Raw genomic sequence first — 22,582 nt, forward strand, 5'->3', positions numbered from 1 at the left:
AGTCGGTGTGGATCTGAAAGCAACAGTGTTGCTATAGTTTCACGAAAATATCTTTGGATGAAAAATCTGCGTTTATGTATTGAAAATGTATTCGTGTGAAACATAGAATAAACAACAATAATATATTACATACCGAGGAGAGAAGTGTTTCATTATTGTCGAGAGATTGGTATTGTTAAGAAATTTTAAAAAAATTAAATCTCGAGACAATAATGAAAACTTTCCTCCGAATAGTCCGAAATCTATTTCATTTACAACCATATCATTAATTAAAAAATAGGGACAGTATTTTATTTTGAAAAAAATAAATATGCGAAAATTTGTCGTTTTCTGTTTTGGCATTTCCCTATCTATAGTTACCGGTACCAATGGTTGTTATGGCGCAAACCTTCAACAGAAAAACAAACAACTAAGTGACAGTTTTGAATTTCTCGTTCGCTTTTTCGAATTTATATAACATAGAAAGCCAGAATGTTGTCGGAAAGTTCTGATAACGAAGACTACTTTAATAATGGTACTCCACCAGAACTTACAGAAGCTGCAAAATGAGCAGAAGCCAGTTTACTTCCAGAGAAAAGTAGGGGGCGATATGAAATAGCATTCAAAGTATACGAAAAATGGTATGCCGAAAGAAATGCTAAGAATATTGCTTCGTAGACAGTCTTGATGGCATATTTTAGCGACATGGCAAGGCAGAAAAAGCATTTGGGCTACGTACAGCATGATACGGACAATGCTAGAATTAAGGGAAAAGACTGACATCAAAATATCACAAACCCGTCACTTTTTTAAAACGCCATAATATAGGTTTTAACCCAAAGAAGTCTAGCATTTTTACCTTCAACAAATAAATGTATTAAAATCTTATTATTGTTAATCTTCTTATTTATTTTTCTTAATGTTAGATAAGTATTTAATATACAAGAATATTTTGCTTAATTAAATGAGGCGAGAAATAAGAAAAACCGAGTGAGGAAAATGGGTGAGGGAAATGAATGAGAGAAGAAATGTAGATAATTTAACACTTTCAAATTTTTTAAAAGTCAGTAATGTCAGTATTACCCTTGTATATGAATTTTTAAAGTAGCTCAACCTAAGACATTTATGGATGTAAAGCACCAGATGGCGTATTTCACTGTCTTTTACTACAGAAAAATATTTTTTGTTACTCTGAATTTTGAAGCGACCAATAAAAATAGAGAAAATAAAAATCGATAATTTTCGGACTGTGCCAATTGGTTACTAATCGACCAGATACTTTTTGTCTATTAGATATGCTATAAAAGCTGGTAATTATACAATTCGACCATTGTAAATACCCGACAAATTTCGCAAGGCCGACGAGGCCGATGCTTTTCACATTTTTAAAGTATTTTATATTCTTTGTCCGCTTGATCTATTATACTGGTTGCACGTATCGAGGTTCTGTTTCTTCTAGTTTTAAAAAATGTTTTTTTAAGTTATTTCTTTGTAGTTGTAGTGTAAAATTAGATTAATTTTATTTAGTTTAATTATAATGTTTAGTGTAGAATACCAGAAATAGTTTAGTAGTGTTTTTATAGTTTATTATTTTGCAGTTAAGTAGTAGGTGAAGGGATAATTTGGTCATTTTTTCTTTTTGTTTGATTAATTAGTAAGTTTGATAATTTTTTCAGTGTAGAAGTGGTTGAAGTAGTGAAGAAGTAGTTGTGTAGTGTTTTTATAAGAGATTATATTAGTTTATTTTGTAGATGAGTAGTAGGTGAAGGTATTTGTGTATTTTTTCTTTTTGTTTTTCTTCTAATTGTAGTAATTCTATTAAGTATTGTGATGATACACTATATCTTCCTTCAACTTCGTTGAAAAGTGCGTTATCATATAATTTTGATTTTCTGGTAGTAGAATATACGAAAAAATAATCTGATCAAATTCATTTTAAATTAAATTAATCGAGTTTTATTAATCAAATTAATCTAGTCAAATAATAATAATAGTTAGTTTCTAAATACTATACAGGGTGAGTTTTCTACGATGTTCTATGGGTATCTCGGAAACTACTGGAGATAGAGAGTCGGTTAAATGGGGAAAAAATTGCAGTTTTGTGGGGTCATAAATATGCGCCTTTCGGATTTTTCGGAGAAATTCAAGGCTTCCTAGATATTTCGAAAAAAACAAATTTTGGCTATTTTAAAACTTTGTCTCTAATTTCATTATAATCTACCGTATGATCGAATAAAAACGGCGTCAACAATGGCTATGAAATGAAGATCGCGGTCATTTTATATCTATGTAAAATTATATGGGAAATATCATCGATCGTCATTTCATAGCCATCGCTGAAGCCGTTTTTATTCGATCATACGGTATTTTAGACAAAAACTTTTCAGATAAAAGTTGTAGATAATCACATACCTAATGAGTTTGTGTTTTCTCTTTTTTTTTTCTAAAGCCTGTCATTTTGGACATATGACACAAACATTATGTTTTGTTTAAATGGAAACCATAGTTGGCAATGACTTCATAAAAAGCGCCATTTTTTAAGCTTTTCAGCGATATAGGTATAATATGTTCTTTTCGAAAAATTACAAGTTATAGCCAATTCTTTTCTTTCTTGGCTAATTTCCATACCAATAATATCATGCCAATTAGTTGGCATCCAAAATGTAAAAAGTTTCATGTTTTCAAAAAAAATTTCATAAAATTCGTAAAGCACTCAATTTAGAATAAAATAATCTAATAATGAAATGATTCTTTTATAAACCTGCATTAAATCAAATTAAAATAGGTATATAACTTTTTTTAAAATATTAATTAACAACAATTAGCATTATCATAAATTATAAATAATGTACCAACATATCGAAATAATAATTTATTTGTTAATACGGTTTAGAATTCTTAAAATAACAGGCAAAAATAATCCACAATTTACAATAAAATAAAAGTTTCGTTTAAATTTCTTAATCAGCTGATCACTATTAAAGTTCGCAGAAACCCTGGGCTATATTATTACATTACTCTGAGGAAAATAATCGATATTTTTTACTCCGCCCCGAAAGGTTCATGATTTGTCCTCCAGTTGGCAGCACATTTTGTCTAGTCGGTTGGGCAACTTTAAGAATATATAAACAAGGGTATTACATACGTGGTTGTAAATTAAAATTAAAATTCTGTTATAGGTACTAAATATGCCGTATGATCAAAAAAAGTCGTTTAGTTGGCTTGGAAATTACCATAATATTGTTAATGTTATTTACCATAATATTTTACATATGAAATAACAGCGATCTTCATGTTTGTTTGATTTGTTTAATGATAAAAAATATCAATATTATTAACGTACGATACCCAAAATCCGTAAATCAACGGATCAATCAGTAATTCGGGCAACACTGTCTCCGGCAACCACTCACTCTGTCGACTGGAAGGAAAACTACGGTAGAGTATTCTTTATCCGCTGCGCTGTAAACGTCTATTAGCGCGCAGCGGCGCAGAGCTAAACTTAATCTCGGAATTCTCGGACAGGCTGACGGTAGCGCCAGCTACATCTCGGACAGGTTTTGTGCCATCAAATCACCCATAAGGTTGCGCATCTTCTTATTGTTTCAATCAACGGTGGTAGTTTTTTTAATATGCTAATGAACCATCCTTGTTCTGTTTGATTAAAAATACGATTTGTGCATTTTTAACCGGCCACGAAAAGTCACGAAAAATATTAGATGATCAAATATATTTTACGTATTTTACCAAGGCTCCTTGATTAAAAATTAAAAGTTTTAACAGAGCTATGGTACTTGAAATGTCTATCAGTGTCTATATATTATTTTATTGAACACTGGGTGTATATTAACTATATATTTACTTATTGTATTAACCTTCTTTATTTATGCTAGGGCGCAAAAGTATGGTGAATCAGTAAAATCGTTCCTTCAGCAACTCCTAACGCCATCAACTACACAAGTACCAGTAGACGTCTACACTCCAATGTTCTTTTGCGACCTCATCAACTTATTTAATATTACATTCTTCTTCGATTCATTTATGGTAAGAAATTATTATAATTACTAGTCACAAATTAAAGACATGTTGTTTGAAATCAATTTCCCCTTGAACCCTTTGTTCGAATTTGATGTAATGACATCCATGAGTAAGCAACGGGGATGCCAATGTTCCATCAAGTCGGAAACTAATGTAAACTAAAGACCTAGTTCAAGGAACTATTCCTTCTGGAGAAAGTAGTTCCTTCCACCCAAGTAACATTTTTAGACACAAAATCTATACAAAATCTCTGCTGAGAAACATTGCGAAACAGTTTCGAAACAATGAAGGTGTTTGTGTCAGGACACAAAAGTTCTGGAATTAATTTGAAAAATTTTTGACACATACCGGGTGTTGCATCGTCGAGCAGGACATAGGAAATCCCATGTAAATTTTAAAAGGGTCAATTATTGGCTTCCCTAATTATTTTAGAGAATAATTCTATTTAAGTTTATTGAAGAGCACTAAAACCCACATTCAAAAGAATAACTTTAGATATTTTTGATTAGCCCGTTTACGAGTTATCGCCGATTTCTTTTTAAATATTTCTCCTTTCTTATGGCCCTGTATTTACTTATGAGTACCAGTCCATAGATAAAAGAAAATAATCTACTATTAAGATAGATATGAAACTTAATAGTAAAATTTTGGGTCAAAGCGCCCCTCCGTGTTTTTAGTGGAGACTACGTTTATAACCCAGCGCCTTCGCCTTTTCTGCTGTAAATGTTTTTAATGTTTATATTTGAATTCAAAGGATTTATTTTTAAAGTTACACTGATGTATTAGTATATCAGAGTAACTTTAATAAAACATAAGAATATATATATAATTTACATTTTTTTTTTATTTTACAGAGTTTCATGTAAATGATCGTAAGTCGAATGGCTGTCTAATGAATAGACCGAGATTTATAGATTTTAAAGCGAACGAAAAAAAATCAAACAACGAATACATACCATATATTTTTCTTTTATCTAAGATACATACCTTATCGTCTTTTGGAAACACGTGCATTTTTGCAGTTTCGTTAGTTTCTTTGCAAGATGCAACACAACAAGAAAACACCATTTTTACAGTTAATAAATAATAAAACTATTTCTGACTATGATATTTAAAATTTCGATATATAGAAAATTAAAAAACAAACCAGTATTTGCAAACGCAGGCCCAAATTAAAAAAAAATCAAAATTTTTCCTGTGAAAATCAGGCTTCTTTCACTGAAAAGGTATTTTTTGATTTATCAGCAGTCATTGTCAAGTTGACAATATACAGGGTGTTTTCGAATTAGTCTAAAAAATTATGGGGTGATTCCTCATGTGTTCTTAAAACAATTTTTATATAACCATTGGGTCTAAAGTACTTCTTTTCTGATCTACAATGTGTTAAAAATTAAAAAAATCGATTTTTTTGCTTAACGTAAATGGTACACCACTGCTTTTCTAAAGAAAATATATTTTTTTCTTGACTGGCCATCCTTTTTCAACAAAATTGATCTTTTGAGTTTTTCTTGTTCATCAAACGGTTGTTGAGAAAAAAATAAATATACTTATTAAGAGCCCGCCTTAATTCGTTTTCTAACGATTTTATATTTTTTAAATTAATTAGGGAACACCCTGTATATGCATATCACAGGCAACCAAATAAACTAGTAACCTCTAAAAATTATTTTTCCTACCACTAGTGACATACCGTGTTTTTAGTGTGTACTAAATTATTTTATCAAAATTTCACCATATAAGTTTCCAGGCAATGGTACCAGTCAAAGTAAAAGATAACTGTCAAATGAAGTTGTCATTTCAGAAATTTATCTATTTAGTGCTTTATTATTATTATTAAAAACTCATACCTACATCGAAAATATTAGCCATGAATTACATACCGAAGAAAAAGTATTGATGATTAAATAGTATTATCAAGGAAATAGTTATCAAAAGGTGTCGGACATGTTTGCTGCTCTGTATCCGAATAGACCGATACCTGGAAAATCTACAATCGCAAGGAATATCCAGAGATTTGAGACCAAAGGTACCCTAATAAATAATTACAGATGTCAAGCAAGGCAGGAACAAAGAGAAGATGCAAGAAATGATACCGACTTGGAAGTTTTATTGTGCGTGGAAGAGAACGATGGAAAGATCAGCACAAGGAAACTTGAGGATGAAATAGGAATAGATCACACTACAGCGTTTCGAATTTTGAAACGACATAATTCATATTCCTTCAAATATGAAAAGCACCAAGAGCTACGAGATGGGGACGAAATACGGCGGCAGGCGTTTTGTTTTCATATGATGGAAAGAGCAAACACGGATAGGGAATTTTTAAAAAACATATGTTTCACTGACGAATGCACGTTTACTTTAAATAATGAACCCAATGGATGGCTGCCTGGCACATAGTACACTGGCTGTTCGGGAATATTTAGACAATACTTTTAACGGAAACGTTATTGGCCTAAATCATACAGTAAATTGGCCAGCAAGGTCTCCTGATATTTCGCCAAATGATTTCTTTCTCTGGGGCCATTTAAAAAACAGGATATACAAGGATAAAAAATACCCAAATCTAGACGAGTTAAAAAATGCTATTTCTGCCGAATGCAATAGAATTTCAGTTTACCAACTAGCGAATGTAAGAAGAGAATTGTATGATCGCCTGGGTTATTGTCTAGCAGTCGATGGAGGAATATTTGAACATCTTCTTAAATCCTAAAGTTCTAACAATTTAATAGTACCTAAATTAATAAGTTATTGAATATTGTAATAATACTATAATTAACCTTGTAATTGATTACTTTATTTTACTTTAATTCATATTAATTTGTATTTATAAATACATCTTTAAGATTTCCGATGTAGGAATGAGTTTTCAGTAATAATAAAGCACTAAATAGGTAAATTTCTGAAATGACAACTTCATTTGACAGTTATCTTTTACCTTGACTGGTGCTCATAAGTAAATACAGGGCCATAAGAAAGGAGAAATATTTAAAAATAATACGGCGGTAACTCGTAAACGGGCTAATCAAAAATATCTAAAGTTATTCTTTTGAATGTGGGTTTTAGTGCTCTTCAATAAACCTAAATAGAATTATTCTCTAAAATAATTAGGGAAGCCAATAATTGACCCCATTAAAATTTACATGGGAGTTACTATGTCCCGTCCGACGCACAGTGGGCAAAAATCCAGAAGTATGTTGCAAAAATTCTTTTTTTGTACGATTTTATTCAAATTTGGTAAAAACATTCTATGCCAGTAGGCCGTGAACCCTGTTAGTTTTGGCTGACTTGAGAGTGGTTGGGGGTGGTGGAGGGGATTCATAAAATGGAAAAATCATCTTTTGACTAATACAGCTACCAAAATGCGGTAAGAATATTTTACATTTCACTAAATTTTACGATTTTTGGCAGAGACAAGATGAAACAGAGAAATATTGAGCAATTATTACTCCTCTGCCATATACAGGGTTTGTTTTATATATTAACATCCTCGGTATCTTTTTTATTCGACGTTTTCGAAAAAAGTGTCTTGAATAAAAGTTTAACGGTCTCGAATACATTTTTCAAAACAGTCTTCTTTGCATGTACAGGGTGCCTTAGAAATCCTGTATGTGGCCCAACTTTCTTATTTCAAATTAGTACCCATTTTTTTATTTGATTTTTATTTTCTCCTAAAAATCCTAACTACTGTTTTGTAGCATAGCCTATACCTAATTTGAAATAAGATAGTTGAACCACGCCCAGACTTTTTGAAGCACTTTGTATATGCGAAATAGACTTTTTTGGCAAATTTATTCAAAACCACTTTCATTTGAGACAGTTTTCGGAAATGTCAAATAAAAAACATAAAGGGGGTGACAATGTATAAAAGAAAACCCTAGTATACTAATCCAATCGAACTTTTATTCAAGATTGTTTGTCATTTGAATAAGTTGGGTTTCTAATAATACCAGGCAATATGTGAACAATATTTTATTATTATATTTTAAATAAGTAATAATATGCTGAGAATTAAACAATGACAATTTAGGAAATAATAGAACTTATACTTATTAAAAATATCTAAATTTTATTTTACCACCTACTATTTACTGATATTTTGTTTTATAACAGCTGGAAGCAATGGTCACGAAGTGCACATTTTTAAATCTGAAAGAAAAATCCATTTCATTTAATTTAAAAAATTAGGTAATAATTTGTCAATTTGTCAAAAAATGTCATTTGGCATTTATGACATACCTCTTCGGAAATCTTGAGAAAAGTTACGTAACTTTATATTTCAAGTTCTTCTCTAGCTCTAGCTACTATAACAATTAATTTATGACAATTATCCACATAAAGGATGTTACTATACACATACGCATGGAGGCTTACGCTTCCAATAAATTTAATGTTGCGATTTTTTGCGATTTTTTTGACTTAACTTTTCTAAGATAGAATATATGCCACTATCAAAAAAAAACCTTAAATGATTATGTTCTACTTTGACCTTTACCTAGTTTTTATCCAAAAAATCAAAATAAAAGATACTTTTTTACTTACCATCACATTAAATTTACCGCAACCGGGAATCTACGTAAAACACGTTATGACAATTTTACAATAATTTTTGACAGTAAGCTAAGGTCGTCCGATTCAATTGTCATAATACTGTGTCACTTGAATGCAACGCCTACTATTTAAAAAATTGTAGCAAAAAGACAGTTATTGGACACAAATTAACTGAAAATGTAGGTTTTGCGCAAAGTTTGTTTTACAGCCCCTCGAAAGAGACTCCGAATATGTTTTTTTTGTTAGTTTTATGTGGTTTCCTCTTAACTAATATGTTTCCAATCTAATGTTATTGCCATAAATGCTAACTGTGGATGTTATTTTTTGCAACTTGGTTTGGACATATTGCCTACTGTGCGACGATGCAACACCCGGTATATGTTTCGTAATATAAATCGCTTTTTGTTTCGAAACATTTTACCAAAATATAGTTTCGCTACATAAGCTATAACAATAAAGACCTTAGTGTCACAAATTTTTCGAAACTTTTAAGAAACAGATGTGGCTCACATTTACAGAGACTTTTTTTCCACTGATGGCCACTTGCCTTTGAGCATTCAGCCAACTTAATTACAGAGATTTTGTACCCGTTTTATGCCTGAACAGTTTCCACAATTTATTTGATATTCTGTCAAATATGAGATCATAACCTTACTTTAATTGTTTCGATGCAGTTTTGGTTTGGTAAAACTGCAGTTTTTGCAATATGGGGAAGACTTAATAATTTAAGCATTTTATAAGTTTTTATGACATAATATGGTGAGTACAAATGCAGATCTTTTTCTTCTGCGATTTTACAAGTATTTATTATAATTAGTTTGTGATTATACGCGTTACAGAGATGATTTGTTTTAGGAATAAATGTAATAACAGCAACTACCCATACCTAAAAGGAGACCGAAGAAATATGTTGCAAATTTTATTTTCTGTTTTATTTTCACAATGGAATACATGTTTTTATGTTTTAATTGTGTTATAACAAGTAAATAAATATGTTTTAATTATTTTGACCAGAAGTTTTGATTGACGTTGTTGACAGGTGACTAGTTCGAAATATTCTACACAGATAGCGCTAAATCGAAACATTTTGTAAACATATTTAAGGTTTCCATTTATTGTCCATTAATTTTCGTAGCACGAGTTTCTCTCTTTTTAGACACAAATATGATATAATGCAGATGATGTGTATCCGCCTCCATGCCAATTTTATAAAATAATGATTTCTAATTCCGCCATGTTGGCTGGTGATAGCGTTTTTAACTAAAAATATGTGTTTTTATCAGTTGTTAAGCTTTCAAACTAGTAACGCGTACTACTTACATTAATTTATATATTTTTATTTTCAGAACCATGATATAGAAATAAAAATAAAAATTTATATTTCAAACAAAAATATTTTGTAGTAACAAATAATGATATATAGAAGGGGCATTAAAAATATGAAAGTACATTATTAAATTAAACGATGAATTTGCTTTAGCCATACATTTTTGTGCGAGAAAACCAAGATCAACAAAGATCTGAAGACAAAAAAAAATATGGCGGAGGTCGACATTGTTGATGGTTATTTTCATTTTGAAATCCACACACAGACATAGACTATTTTAGTTGCTTATTTTGTTTCTTCACATTCAGAAACAGTGGCTGCTGAAAACTGGAACATCTTGGACACAAATTACAGAAAATGTATCGTAACATTTCCTCTAAAAGTTTTGATTCCGCATCGAAACATTTCAGAAAACGACTAGTGCGACCACATTGGAAACACATGTAGTAAAGGCATATAAAATATATAGGTTCGAAAATGTTCCCCATTTGTAGCATACCGTTTCAATTTTGTGTTAAGAAACAGACACGATTATCAGAAACATTACCTAAGATGTGTCCAAAAATGCTACTTGGGAACAAGGAACTAAAAATCCCACATTAATTAGTACATACATCTGACAATTTCATTGACATTAGTACATACATCTGACAAATTTCCATATTTAAACTATTGATTCTTATAGCACATACAGGAAATAAAAAACATATCTGATATTATGTTTTTTGACAGGACAAAGAGGAAAAGCACGGCCTCATAGGTTTCTTGATGACAAACAAGGTGCCGATGTCCTTTATAGTGACATTTTTGCTGCAGTTCGGTATGATGGTGGTGGACCGATGGATATACAAAGGCAAACGACGATTCATCAAGACGCTGTTTCACTTTTTCCAAGTGTTTACGTACCATATATGGTTTTTCATAATATACCCCATGGTCACCCTTAGGTAACGAAATGTAATAATGGCTATGAAATGAACATCGCTGTCATTTTATATGTGAAATTATATAGGGAATGCCATCGATGTTCATTTCCATGCCAAATGGACGCCGTTTTTTTTCGATCATAGATACGGTATTTATCATTTTAATTGTTTCTATTAGAAACTGAAATGGGATAGGCGAAATCAATATTATCAGTTAGAGAATAATATGATTTCAGGCAACTAAAAAATAAAATGTATTTCTAAATTAATATGACAGCTAGAGTTATAACTTGTCACTGTGAAACTATATTCTGTCGCTGGAGAGATTATACATACAAAGTTATTCGCAGAGTCGTTTAACAAGCGATATTGCAGCTAAATCATTCTATTTTTAAAAATTGTGACTTTTGGGGTCATTTAAGCAGTACTAGGGATAAATAAATAATTTTCATAAATTGGGGCATTTTTCTCAAATTTATATTTTGGTATTTCTAGGTAAAAATGATTAAAACTGCGTGAATTAAAAGTTGGTACAGGTACCGGGAGGCCAACTAAGAATGGACGCCGACTGTATCTCAGAAACTACTTATCGTATAACTTTAGGAAAAAAATTCTAATAAGTAAATCGATCAAAGGAAAAAGCTGGAAATTATTTTCAAGTTCGAAAAATGCCCGCTAGGGGGCGTTTCTCTAATAGCCAATCAGAAAACAGGTTTTTTCTCAAAAATACGCAGGTGAACAGGTATTTTAAATATTACTATTAGAATCATCGAGAAATTTGTAATTTTTTTGATATAGAGTATTTTGCTCTATCTCATAAAATAAAGTGGTGAGGGAAGCTTAAACTTGTTTTTATTAAAATAAGGATAACTCTGGTTTAGGTTGCGCGATTTAAACAAACGGAGAAAAGCTCGTTTAAAAGAGCTTTTCTTCCTTAATGATCTCCAGCATAAATTTTGTTTCCACAATTTTTTTTTGTGGTAGCTAGAGGGCGCTGTTTGACATCATAACAGATATTGCGCTTTTGCGTAAAAAAATTAAATAGGAGGCTTTATTTCTCTTTGCACAGTTAAATAGAGCAGAAAATTTCCAAAATATCAGCGCAAACCGCAACTTTCTACCTTCTCTCTAACCGGAGATATTAAGAGAACAAATCTGAGCAAAATACTCTATATCAAAAAAATTACAAATTTCTCGACGATTCTAATAGTAATATTTAAAGTACCTGTTCACCTGCGTATTTTTGAGAAAATCCCTGTTTTCTGATCCGCTATTAGAGAAACGCCCCCTAGCGGGGATTTTTCGAACTTGAAAATAATTTCCAGCGATTTCTCTTGATCAATTTACTTATTAGAATTTTTCTCCCAAAGTTATACGATAAGTAGTTTCTGAGATACAGCCGGCGTCCATTCTTAGTTGGCCACCCGGTACATGAAAGTTTACTTGGTTTAGTTTATATTTTTCTCGGTTATCCTGTAAGTATATTATTACTATACCAATTTCTTCATTGCATTTACAGGGTGTTCAGTGAGACGCCTGCGGTACAAACTTTCTACGTTACGAAGTGCATGTACTTTCTGTTTTCGGCCTATCAGATAAGAAATGGATATCCCATGTTAATATCAATGCATTTCTTGTGGCATAGATACACTACATTTAACAGGTATCTGCAGTATAGTAACAAAGTTTTATGATCAAAAGGGCTCTAGATAATATAGATATATATGTCCAGAGCAAGTTTGATCAAAAAACTTTTTGATCAGACGATGTGATTTAAAATAATGTTTATCAAGAAAAATTGTAAAATACTATTGTAGGTTTGCGTTTAAGTTTTATACTCTAATCCCTTATGTTTTTGAACTACGAACTTTGTTGGACTGGACAATTACCGACACTTGCCTAGGAGTGTCACAATATTTCAAAATGGAGGACATAACTGAGAATATCTATGATCAAATGGTAATTAAGTTTTAATGCAAGAAAAGTAGTTTTTTCATAATTAAAGTAACTAAAGTAAAACCAAAGCCAGCCTATGTTAACCTTTATATACCAACCCTGCTTAAATAAATTTATGTACAGGGTGGTCCAAATATATTGGGAAACTTCGGCAGCATATTTGTCATATAAAAATATATAAAAAGTTCTATAAATATATATCTGTATAAACATATAAAGGTGTATAAAAAATATTTTTGTTTTATTTTTTCCAAATAATTTCTGAACTAACGTAGATATTGGGATAAAAATTTGTGTCAGGGAGTTTTTTGACACGAGAAATTTGATTTGGATGTCAATATGACTCCTACTTATAGAGAACGCCACCTACCTATTTTTAACTGTTTTGAAGAGTAGGTTTTTGTCCGTACCTGTATAAAATTAACTGTATGAAACTACTAATAAAATATACATTTCTACTATTTTTACGTAAAAAAAGTCTCTTGGAAGAAATAGCTAAGAGTAAGCCCGTGGTTACATTGGATGCGTGTCCGTACGTTTTTTTGGTCGTACGTTCTCGGACGTGCACGCAGCAAAAAAACAAACAAATGGTATCTACGCAGGCGGTTACATTGCATCGGAGTTTGCGTGTCCGTGCACGTACGTTTATTTCCGTTGCTCGGATGAAAACAAACTGGTTTGTTTTTTTAATACGTGCACGTCCGAGCGTTCGAATTTTTATATCTCTGGGCCCAATACATTCCCGAAAAAATTGAATATTCGTCAATACCAGGTTTATTTTTATTTTAGATATATTAATGTTGCTCGAAACATTCTAAAATATTCAAAAAATTTGACTGGTTGCTGTTTTAATTCACCAAATATTTTACATATTCATTTTCTTCCCCTTTTCTTGCATATAAATCATTTACCTAACATTTTCTTCTGTTCATAAGTAGTTATTTTAACAAATCCCCAGAAAGCATTAAAGTAGTGGCGTCCATTTTAACAAACTCGACACACATGACACCATGAACGCGCATCTAATGTAACCACTAAAATAAAATAGTCGTGCGAGTAATTTCCGTCAGAGCTACCCGCGTTCAATGTAACCGCGGGCTAATGGTTCTCGAGATATTTGGAATCGAAATTATCAATACATATCATTATTGACACAACACAACAGGTATTAATGGTTGTAGAAGGTAGAATGTTTTGGAGGGGGATTAATCACCGCGACCTTATGTATAGATCTATTTTGTGTTTCCCTTTCTTGAGTTATAACGAGTTATAACTCATCATACAGTCTCAAGGCTTTGACAAACGCCAGTATCTGAGGCAGCTCCACAGAGGCCAGCTCTCCATCCTCGACATCAGCCGTACCAAAATTCATGGCACGGACGGTCGTCGTCTCGGCGAGCTCAGTGTTAAGGTGTTCTAGTGTTTTCCCATTTTCCCAACAGAATCTGCATTCGCCGTTGTTTCTCAGCTTCGCTCTACTGAGGTGTTCGTTGAGGAGACAGTGTCCTGTTAGAAACCTTGTAACAATCCGAAGATTGTTTTTACTGAAATCAAGGAAAATCTTAGACCGTTGGAGGATTGGCAATCCAGGTTACGGATGGAGTCTTACAGGTTCTTCAGTTCCGCTTTGTTAGTTTCGACTTGGGAAGCAGAATGGTTGTTCTGATCCAGTTAGTAGAGTGTTGGCTCCTTTTATAGCTAGATCGTTTGCTTTTTCATTGCCTTCTATCACTTGGTGAGCCGGCATGCAGTAGGAGGACTTTATTTTCTTTGCCTATTTTGTTCGGCTTCTTTAGGCATTTTTTGACGAAGTTTGAATTGATGGTTACTGAGTTGATATTTTTTATAATTGACTATCTAGCTGCTTGACTATCGGATAAATGGCTATTTCCTGTTTTCGATAGTTCCTATCTAAGATAAATTGTACGCATGTTTCGATAGCGTAGATTTCTGCCTGAGGGATGCTGGGGCGGGCGCATGCCCATGGGTGCGGACTATTTAGTTTTTGGCCCAAACACTCCTATCCCTGTCCCACCTTTGGTTTTGGAAGCATCAGTATACCACTTTATGGTATACTTGGTATATGGTATACTTGGTATATGTTATACTTGGTATATGGTATACTTGGTATATGTTATACTTGGTATATGGTATACTTGGTATATGTTATACTTGGTATATGGTATACTTGGTATATGGTATACTTGGTATATGGTATACTTGGTATATGGTATACTTGGTATATATATATTTTTTTTATGGAGGAGAAAATCTTCAAAAGACACCCGACGTGTGTTCAGCATCATCTATTGCTTCACAGTACCTACAAATCTCCGTATTTGCTCTTTTTCTTATATATAGGAATGCATTGAAGCAGCCCAGCCGTGCCCTGAGAGGGCCTGAGTGAAATAGTAGTCGACCTCCCTGTAGCGCCTACTCTGCCAGTTGCTAATGTTTGTGATGATCCTGTGTGTCAATCGGCCTTTTGTACTAGTCCTCCAGCGCTCCTGCCAATTGGCCATTAGGGAATTTTGCGCCGTGGCTCTGTCCTGTCCGTTGTATATGTTGGCTCTTTCATTGATAAGGAGGTCTATGGGTGGTATTGCAGCTATCACTCCGACTGCCTCAGCTGAGATTGTCCTGTAGGCCCTAGTTACTCTAATGGACATTAGCCTCTGAACTCTGGTGAGTTTCCTGGTAAGTGCCTTATTATTCGTTGCGTTATTCCACACTGGTGCAGCATAGAGTATCTGGGATTGCATTACACATGCCAGTGTTTTCCTTTTCGATTCGCTTGGACCAGCTATATTTGGCATAAATCTGGAAAGGGCGGACATTGTTTTTTTCCGCTTTTTCTATGGTACGGTGTACGTGTATGGAGAAAGTGAGCTTGCTGTCCAGCCACACCCCGAGATACTTTAATGATCTACCAGGTACAATTCGTGTTCCAAGCAGGTTAAAATGCACTGGTTTCAACTTAGTCCTTTAGTCAGGAGGACCGCTTCCGTTTTTTCCGGTGCCAGACAGAGACAGTTTTTGTCCATCCAGTTTAAGACTCTCATTAGACCCAGATTAGCTTTTTCCATGAGCCAGTCCTCACTCCTATCAACTGCTACCATTGCTATGTCGCCTGCAAATCCAATTAGCGTTACGTCCTTTGGCATCTCCGTTCTCAATAGATCGTCATATAAGACATTCCACAGAAATGGCCCAAGAACTGAGCCTTGAGGGACGCCACTACTCAGTTCCAAACTCTTGGTTGCGTCTTCGTACTGCACAATCAACTCACGCTCACTCAGATATGATTTTACCAATGCCAGGAGGCTTCCATTTATTCTTCTTCTGCTCAACTTGTCCAGAATTAACTGCCATGAAGCACTATTGAATGCGTTCTTTACGTCCAGTGTGATGACCGCACACATTTTTTCATTTTGGGAGGAGTAGTCCCATGCTCGCTTTGCAATTTTGATTACTTCAAGTACTGCATCTACCGTTTGTCTACATTCCCTGAATCCATATTGGTTTCCAGCCAGGCCATCCGAGTATTCAATCACTTTTTTTAATCTTGCTAATAACAAGTGCTCGTATAGCTTGCCTTCCACATCCAAAAGGCATACAGGTCGGTAAGAGGAGGGATCTTCGGGTGAGTTCTTTCCCTTATCCAGGAGTACTTTGTATATGGTATACTTGGTATACGGGTTTATGGTATACTTGGTATATATTTATGGCATCAGTATACCTCTTTTACATTGGAGAACGTTTAGTCTTTTACATTGCCTGAGCAAAAGTTTCTCTCTTCCAATCCTTTTTATTGCTCAAAAATACAGTGAGGTGTTTCTCAAAGTTGTAAATTCTTGGTATGACGGCTACTCGTAGTGCTTTTTACCAAGAGGTATTTTTTACGTAAGAAACTAAAAATGTATATTTTTTCACTCGATACGGATGAAAAGTTGTTACTTTTCAAACCCTTTGAATAAAAATATTAAGGAAGGAGTATAGTGCTATCCATGTATTCATTATTCATGCATGGTCGACGGAAAGAGAACTCTAGGGTGGGGATTATTGACAGTTCTGTTTGACTATTCACTTGACTTTGAATTTGATTTGAAGTTTTGTGGATTTGTCAGTCTTTACTGAGCTTATTTTATGTTATTTATTATTTTATTCACTATTGAAATTGTGGCAGAACTCAAATTTACAGTGAAACTATTGCGATTTATCGGAAAAGACTGAAAACCAGTTGGTTGTATAGCTTGCGGTAAATCTCGCTCAAAAATCGAGGGGAATAATGGAATAACTTTTCTCTAGTAAGTGACTATAGGTATAATATGCATACGTGTAGTAAACCGATCATTTATGAAATTAATTTAAAATTAACTAATTAATATTTTTTCTTGCAATTTTGCTTCTAATAACTACTTGTCAAAGATTACTTTCAAAGAATTTAGTTCCCCTTTAAAGCTGGTAAGTCAATTTGACTTACTAGCTTCGGTAGCGTATCGGATATTTTTGTGTTAATAGATAATTATTATAATTATCTATTTTTATTAGAATTATATATTTTTATAACAATTTTAATAACTACCAACATTTATTCACAACGTAAAATAAACAAATTATTGAGTCCATTCCACGTCTACCCTATACGTCATATTTTTACACGTTTTGAATAAAACTAGAACGGCACTGATAAACCGGAATTTAAGTCGGACATTTTAAAGTCCCGTTGCGGTCGACCTAAGATTTTTGATATGCTCCTTCCTTAATATTTGTATTCAAGTTAGTATATATTTTATTTATTTTCATCTGTATTCATATTTCAATTTATGTCGTAAATGTAGATACTGATTATTTGCCTTTATATTACAGTGTGAAAGAGAGTTTGAAAAGCTGACGTCCAGTGAGGAATCGTCGGGTAAAAGAAAGAAAAGGCCGCTGAAGTACGCGTTAGGATGTGTACTCTTCGTCCTACTCACCTTTTCCCTTATTTTGCCCTTCCTAATATTTGCCATGAGTGGCACGGTAGGAGTAACCACGCATCCACCAAGAATGAGGCTTAGTCTGTATTTAGGAACCATGCAGCCTATATATGTCTGCGTGTCTGATGCACTCTCGATGACAGTGTAAGTCGAAATCATTTCTACAAACATTTCACATCAGTACCGTTGATTGAAGAAGTAAGAAGATGCGCAACCTTATGGACGATTTCGCGGGACAAAACCTGTCCGAGATGTAGCTGGCGATACCGTCGCCGCTAGTCAACCGGTCGAGATTTAGTTTAGCTCTGCGCCGCTGCGCGCTGATCGTGGTTTACAGCGCAGCGGATAAAGAATACTGTACCGTAGTTCTGCTTTCAGTCGACAGAGTTGTTGTTTGCCGGAGACAGTGTTGCTAGAATTAAGGATTAATCTGTAGATTTACGTATTTTGGGTATAGTACGTTAATAATACGTATTTTTTTTATCATTAAACAATTATTTAATATAATATTATATTAAACAAAGAACAGCGTCAGATTTGGCTTGGAAATGAAATCATCGCTGCTATTAAATTTCATATGTATAATATAATGGTAAATGTCAATAGTCGTCATTTCCAAGCTAGCTAAATGACTTTTTTCGATAATACGAAATATTCAGTACCTATAAAAGAATTTTTATTTTTGTTGATTCTTTTATGTTTAAGACGAATAAATGTTCAATACATAAACACGGATTTTTCGTCCAAATATATAAAGATATTTTCGTCAAACGTATTACAGATATTACACATTTTAATATGGCAACACTGTCGCTTTCAGTTCCACACCGTCTTCGATATGCCTTCGCTCACCGAATTAGAGAAAATGAGTGTTTCAGGCGTTGGCTGCAAAAAGACTAGTAGCTCCATCGTACACAGCACTTGAAATGTAAGGGGAAATCAAATCAGCCTTGTGACAAAGTTGGGGGCCCATCAGGTTGCGTATTTTCCCAATTCTAAAGGCCCTAAATCAACGCCAGTACTTTTTAATCAATCAAATTTTTTTTCAATAATAAAATGCCGTCCAAAACATTGCGACTTGTGAGGCATTTTGTGTTTGTCCCCTTTCTACACCCATTCTCCCATCCCTGTACACGCACGTATTTCATCGGAAATGATCAACTTAACCAACCACTTGTTTTTTTTTATTAAATTATTATTTTTAGTTGTATTGTATCAGTAGAAGTCCATATCAGTAGAAAAAAGAAACAGAATATCTCCCTCTTTGTCGGTCGCGCGTACACAATGCTTTTTGTTCGGCCTATTTGTTCTGCTTGTTCGTGCGCGCTCGGTTCGTTCGGGCTAAAATGCCAAAGTCTGGACGCGCCTTTAGGAACAATACTGTTTTTGTCCTTTATTGATATAATGCTGAAAATCTCACGAGTTACATGTCTTACTCTACACATATTAAATTACATAGACGTAGAATGTAGAATATTCTGTTATGAAACCATTGATTGAGAAACGTAGTCGGGGTTGGAGATTTTACTTACTCCATTTACCACACTAGTATTTATTAACGAAAAATCCAAGAATATTTTAAATGCATTATTTAATATTAGAACATTTAATAAGCTCATGAATAGCAACTTCGCTTTTTAGTTAAATCGGATATTTTAACATGTCTGAAACTTAATTCTTTCTGAAACAATATTTTCTAATTGGTAAAACGTAAAAAATCGTTAGATCTGACAACTCTGTTGAAACTGGTCGTTCATCTGCTATGGTCGTCAGTGAGTTAAGCTTCATTCAGAACTTCCCAATTAGTGGAATATATTAGTGGTTTCAATTACACTTTATACTTTTTAGTTTACGATCATTCACAATCTCTAAAAAACACAATTAAAATTAATAAAATATCCTAGCAACAGCTTGCGGTAGTCTGTTGTATCCCTAGAGAAAGCATAATATTTAGCTTATAAAACAATAAACTTTTGATTTCTAACCAAAATTTTTCTTGACGGGTGATAATCAAAGGCGAAAATGACATTCCTCGCGAATTTTGAAGTATAATTAGTGGAAAAGTCAAAAGTTTGTTAACTTTTTCCACTAATTGAAAATTACTACCACTAATTATGACGTTCTGAATGCTTACATTAAAATTACACGAACAAACTTCTACGCTAATTAGAAACTACTAATTTATTCCACTGATTTCGAGGGTTGAATGAAGCTTTAGAGCCCCTAAGATAAGTTGTACGCAGCTTTCGATAGCGTGAGATTTCTGCTGCAAAAGTTTTTCTGTATATGTTTATGCATAGAGTTATAATAAACTGCAGTATATTTATAGTTCAGTCGTGGGAATCAAAAAGGGGCCTGCTTGGAAAAGTCCGGAAGTTTTGAAACTTTGCAGGTTTATAGGTTTTGGGGTCCCTAACTAAAATCCATAAAATGCACATTCCCAGACTTGCCGCCGGCGCCGCCATCTTGCCAAGATGGCGCTGAAAATCGGTATTTTGTAAATATCTCGAAAACTATGCGTTTTTCGCGAAAATTTGAGGCGAGCAAAATTAAAGAGAATAAAATTTCCTATAAAAAAAGGTTATATGAAAATTTTTGCTAAAGTCAACCGTTTAGGCACAAAATCACTGGAATTTTTACAATTTTGCTTAAAGTATGATATACATAATATAGTCGATTTTTCGATCGACATTTGCGATTAGTGTTCACTAAAATTAGTTTTAGTTTAGTTTCTTCAATTTTGTCATGAAACAGTGGCGTATCATTAATTCGCTCATTAATTTATGAATAATTAATTGTCGTGCTGGACAGCATTCATTGCGAACTTATCACCAGGTTCAGCAGAGCATTGGTCTGGTTGTACCAAAGATGCCGAAGAATGGGGTTGGAAGAAAACAATAACAGTCATTACTCCAGTCACAAGCATTTTTATCCTGTAAATGCAAAACCAACAACTATGGTAAAGCCTGCGGATGCAGAAAAGCAGAATTAAAATGTTCAATGATTTGTGCATACTGCAATGGGAAATCCTGTGACCATGTCAATGAAGTGTCACTCAATGAATCCGATGAAGAGGAGTTGCACTTGCCTGTAGATATCCCTCTGGCGGCTAAAAATGAATAGTTAGACGTATTGAGAGACCAACCTGATGAGCCCAGCACAGCAGACACGATCGACTTTGACACCAATGAGTCAGATCCGTCGGGCTTGTGCAGATAAGTTAAAGTTTTTAATTGATCTAGTGGAGTAGGCCTCCGAGGAGACCACGTTAAAATAAACGCACCATGTACTCTCACCTCTTGGGTGGTGTGGAAACAAGTACACATTTTCAATAATTAAAATTAATTATTCATAAATTAATGAGCGAATTAATAATACGCCACTGTTTTAAGACAAAATTGAAGAAACTAAACTAAAACTACTTTTAGTGAACCCTAATCGACATTTGATTTCGGAAAATACATAATATATCATATTTTACGCAAAATTGTAAAATTGTCAGGAAGTTTGTGCCTAAACGGTTGACTTTAGCGAAAATTTTCATAAAACCTTTTTTATATGAAATTTTATTCTCTTTAATTTTGCTCTCCGCAAATTTTCGCGAAAAACGCATAGTTTTCGAGATATTCTCAAAATACCGATTTTGGGCGCCATCTTGGCAAGATGGCGGCACCGGCGGCACCGGCGGCAAGTTTGAAAATGTGCATTTTATGGATTTTAGTTAGGGACCCCAAAACCTATAAACCTGAAAAGTTGCAAAACTTCCGGACTTCTTTCCAAACAAAAATCCCCAATGACTGAACTATTAGGTGGACAACTTCCTACATTTCTCTATTTATGGCGCTTTGAGTTGGAACAAAAATATTTTATTAATTTACTTGTAGAATGTCACACGACGATTTCAAAAATATATCCAGAACATTCAACAACATCCAGACCTCTAAAGATATTTTTGATAAATATGAACCGGAAGACGTCGTCGTTGTCAAATGGACAAGTTACAGTTCGGAAAACTGGGACATATCGCCTAAAGGATACACGAGTCTCATCGATCAAGTCAAAACATGTATGCCTTGCGATTACTTGTCCATTATATTATGTTGAATTTATCTCCAAAAAAATGGCAGATATATTTTAAATTACAAAAATCGATAACCTATCGATAGAAACTTTTTAATGGGGTGTAAATCTGGCCAAAAGAATTTATCACCCTGTATTATTGACAGTTTTCTCTTCGATATTTCAGTCGATTCTTTTACTGCCCGTCTCGTCATCGAATATGTCCACGAAAGTAACTCCGAGGAGTGCGGCAAAGAAGAAAAAATCTTTGAACAAACGTCCGCTCCATTTGTAGCGCTTCAACGCGAAGCGCTTGTAAACATGATGATGACCGAGACAGCGACCGAACCGCTTTGGATACCGCTTATTTTTCCGAAATTTATTTCCATCGATAAGGACGGAATACCGGAAGCGTTCCGCTTATGGAACCCCTGCGGAGGTGAGAATGATAAAGCTTGATTTTCATGCATCCGTTATACGTTGATACTATAGTCCGATGGCACTCTGATTGGTCATAGCCAGAGAATAGGTACATTAAAAAATGCTAACTTCATGTTAAAAATGGAAACAGAGGCCACCTGGTGTCGCCTGGCAGTACTAGCTAAATTGAGGGGAGTGGAGGGCGAGAAGCAAGAGGAGAAGTTTTAAAAATATTTTTATAAGCTGGACTTACTGTTTAAAGTTAATAAACACTTATTTTTATTACTTTAATATAATTTAATGTGATTAAAAATATGTCCTGAACTTTACACAGCAAATCAATGATA

At 33.8% G+C, this 22,582-nt stretch overlaps 1 protein-coding gene across 1 annotated transcript; it reads left to right on the forward strand.

Annotated features, from left to right (window-relative positions):
- Positions 1-3,865: 3,865 nt before the first annotated feature.
- On the forward strand, positions 3,866-22,274 carry LOC115884393 (piezo-type mechanosensitive ion channel component-like). The gene is made up of 7 exons (XM_030902952.1): positions 3,866-4,023; positions 10,628-10,842; positions 12,341-12,484; positions 12,639-12,780; positions 17,647-17,900; positions 21,641-21,822; positions 22,003-22,274. Exons 1-7 carry the CDS (start codon positions 3,964-3,966, stop codon positions 22,272-22,274), a joined length of 1,269 nt encoding a protein of 422 aa, XP_030758812.1. The 5' UTR covers positions 3,866-3,963.
- The last annotated feature ends 308 nt before the right edge of the window (positions 22,275-22,582 follow it).

The sequence above is a fragment of the Sitophilus oryzae genome, unplaced genomic scaffold, assembly GCF_002938485.1.
Source record: "Sitophilus oryzae breed Bouriz unplaced genomic scaffold, Soryzae_2.0 scaffold_234_pilon_pilon, whole genome shotgun sequence".
NCBI classification, from domain to species: Eukaryota; Metazoa; Arthropoda; class Insecta; order Coleoptera; family Curculionidae; genus Sitophilus; species Sitophilus oryzae.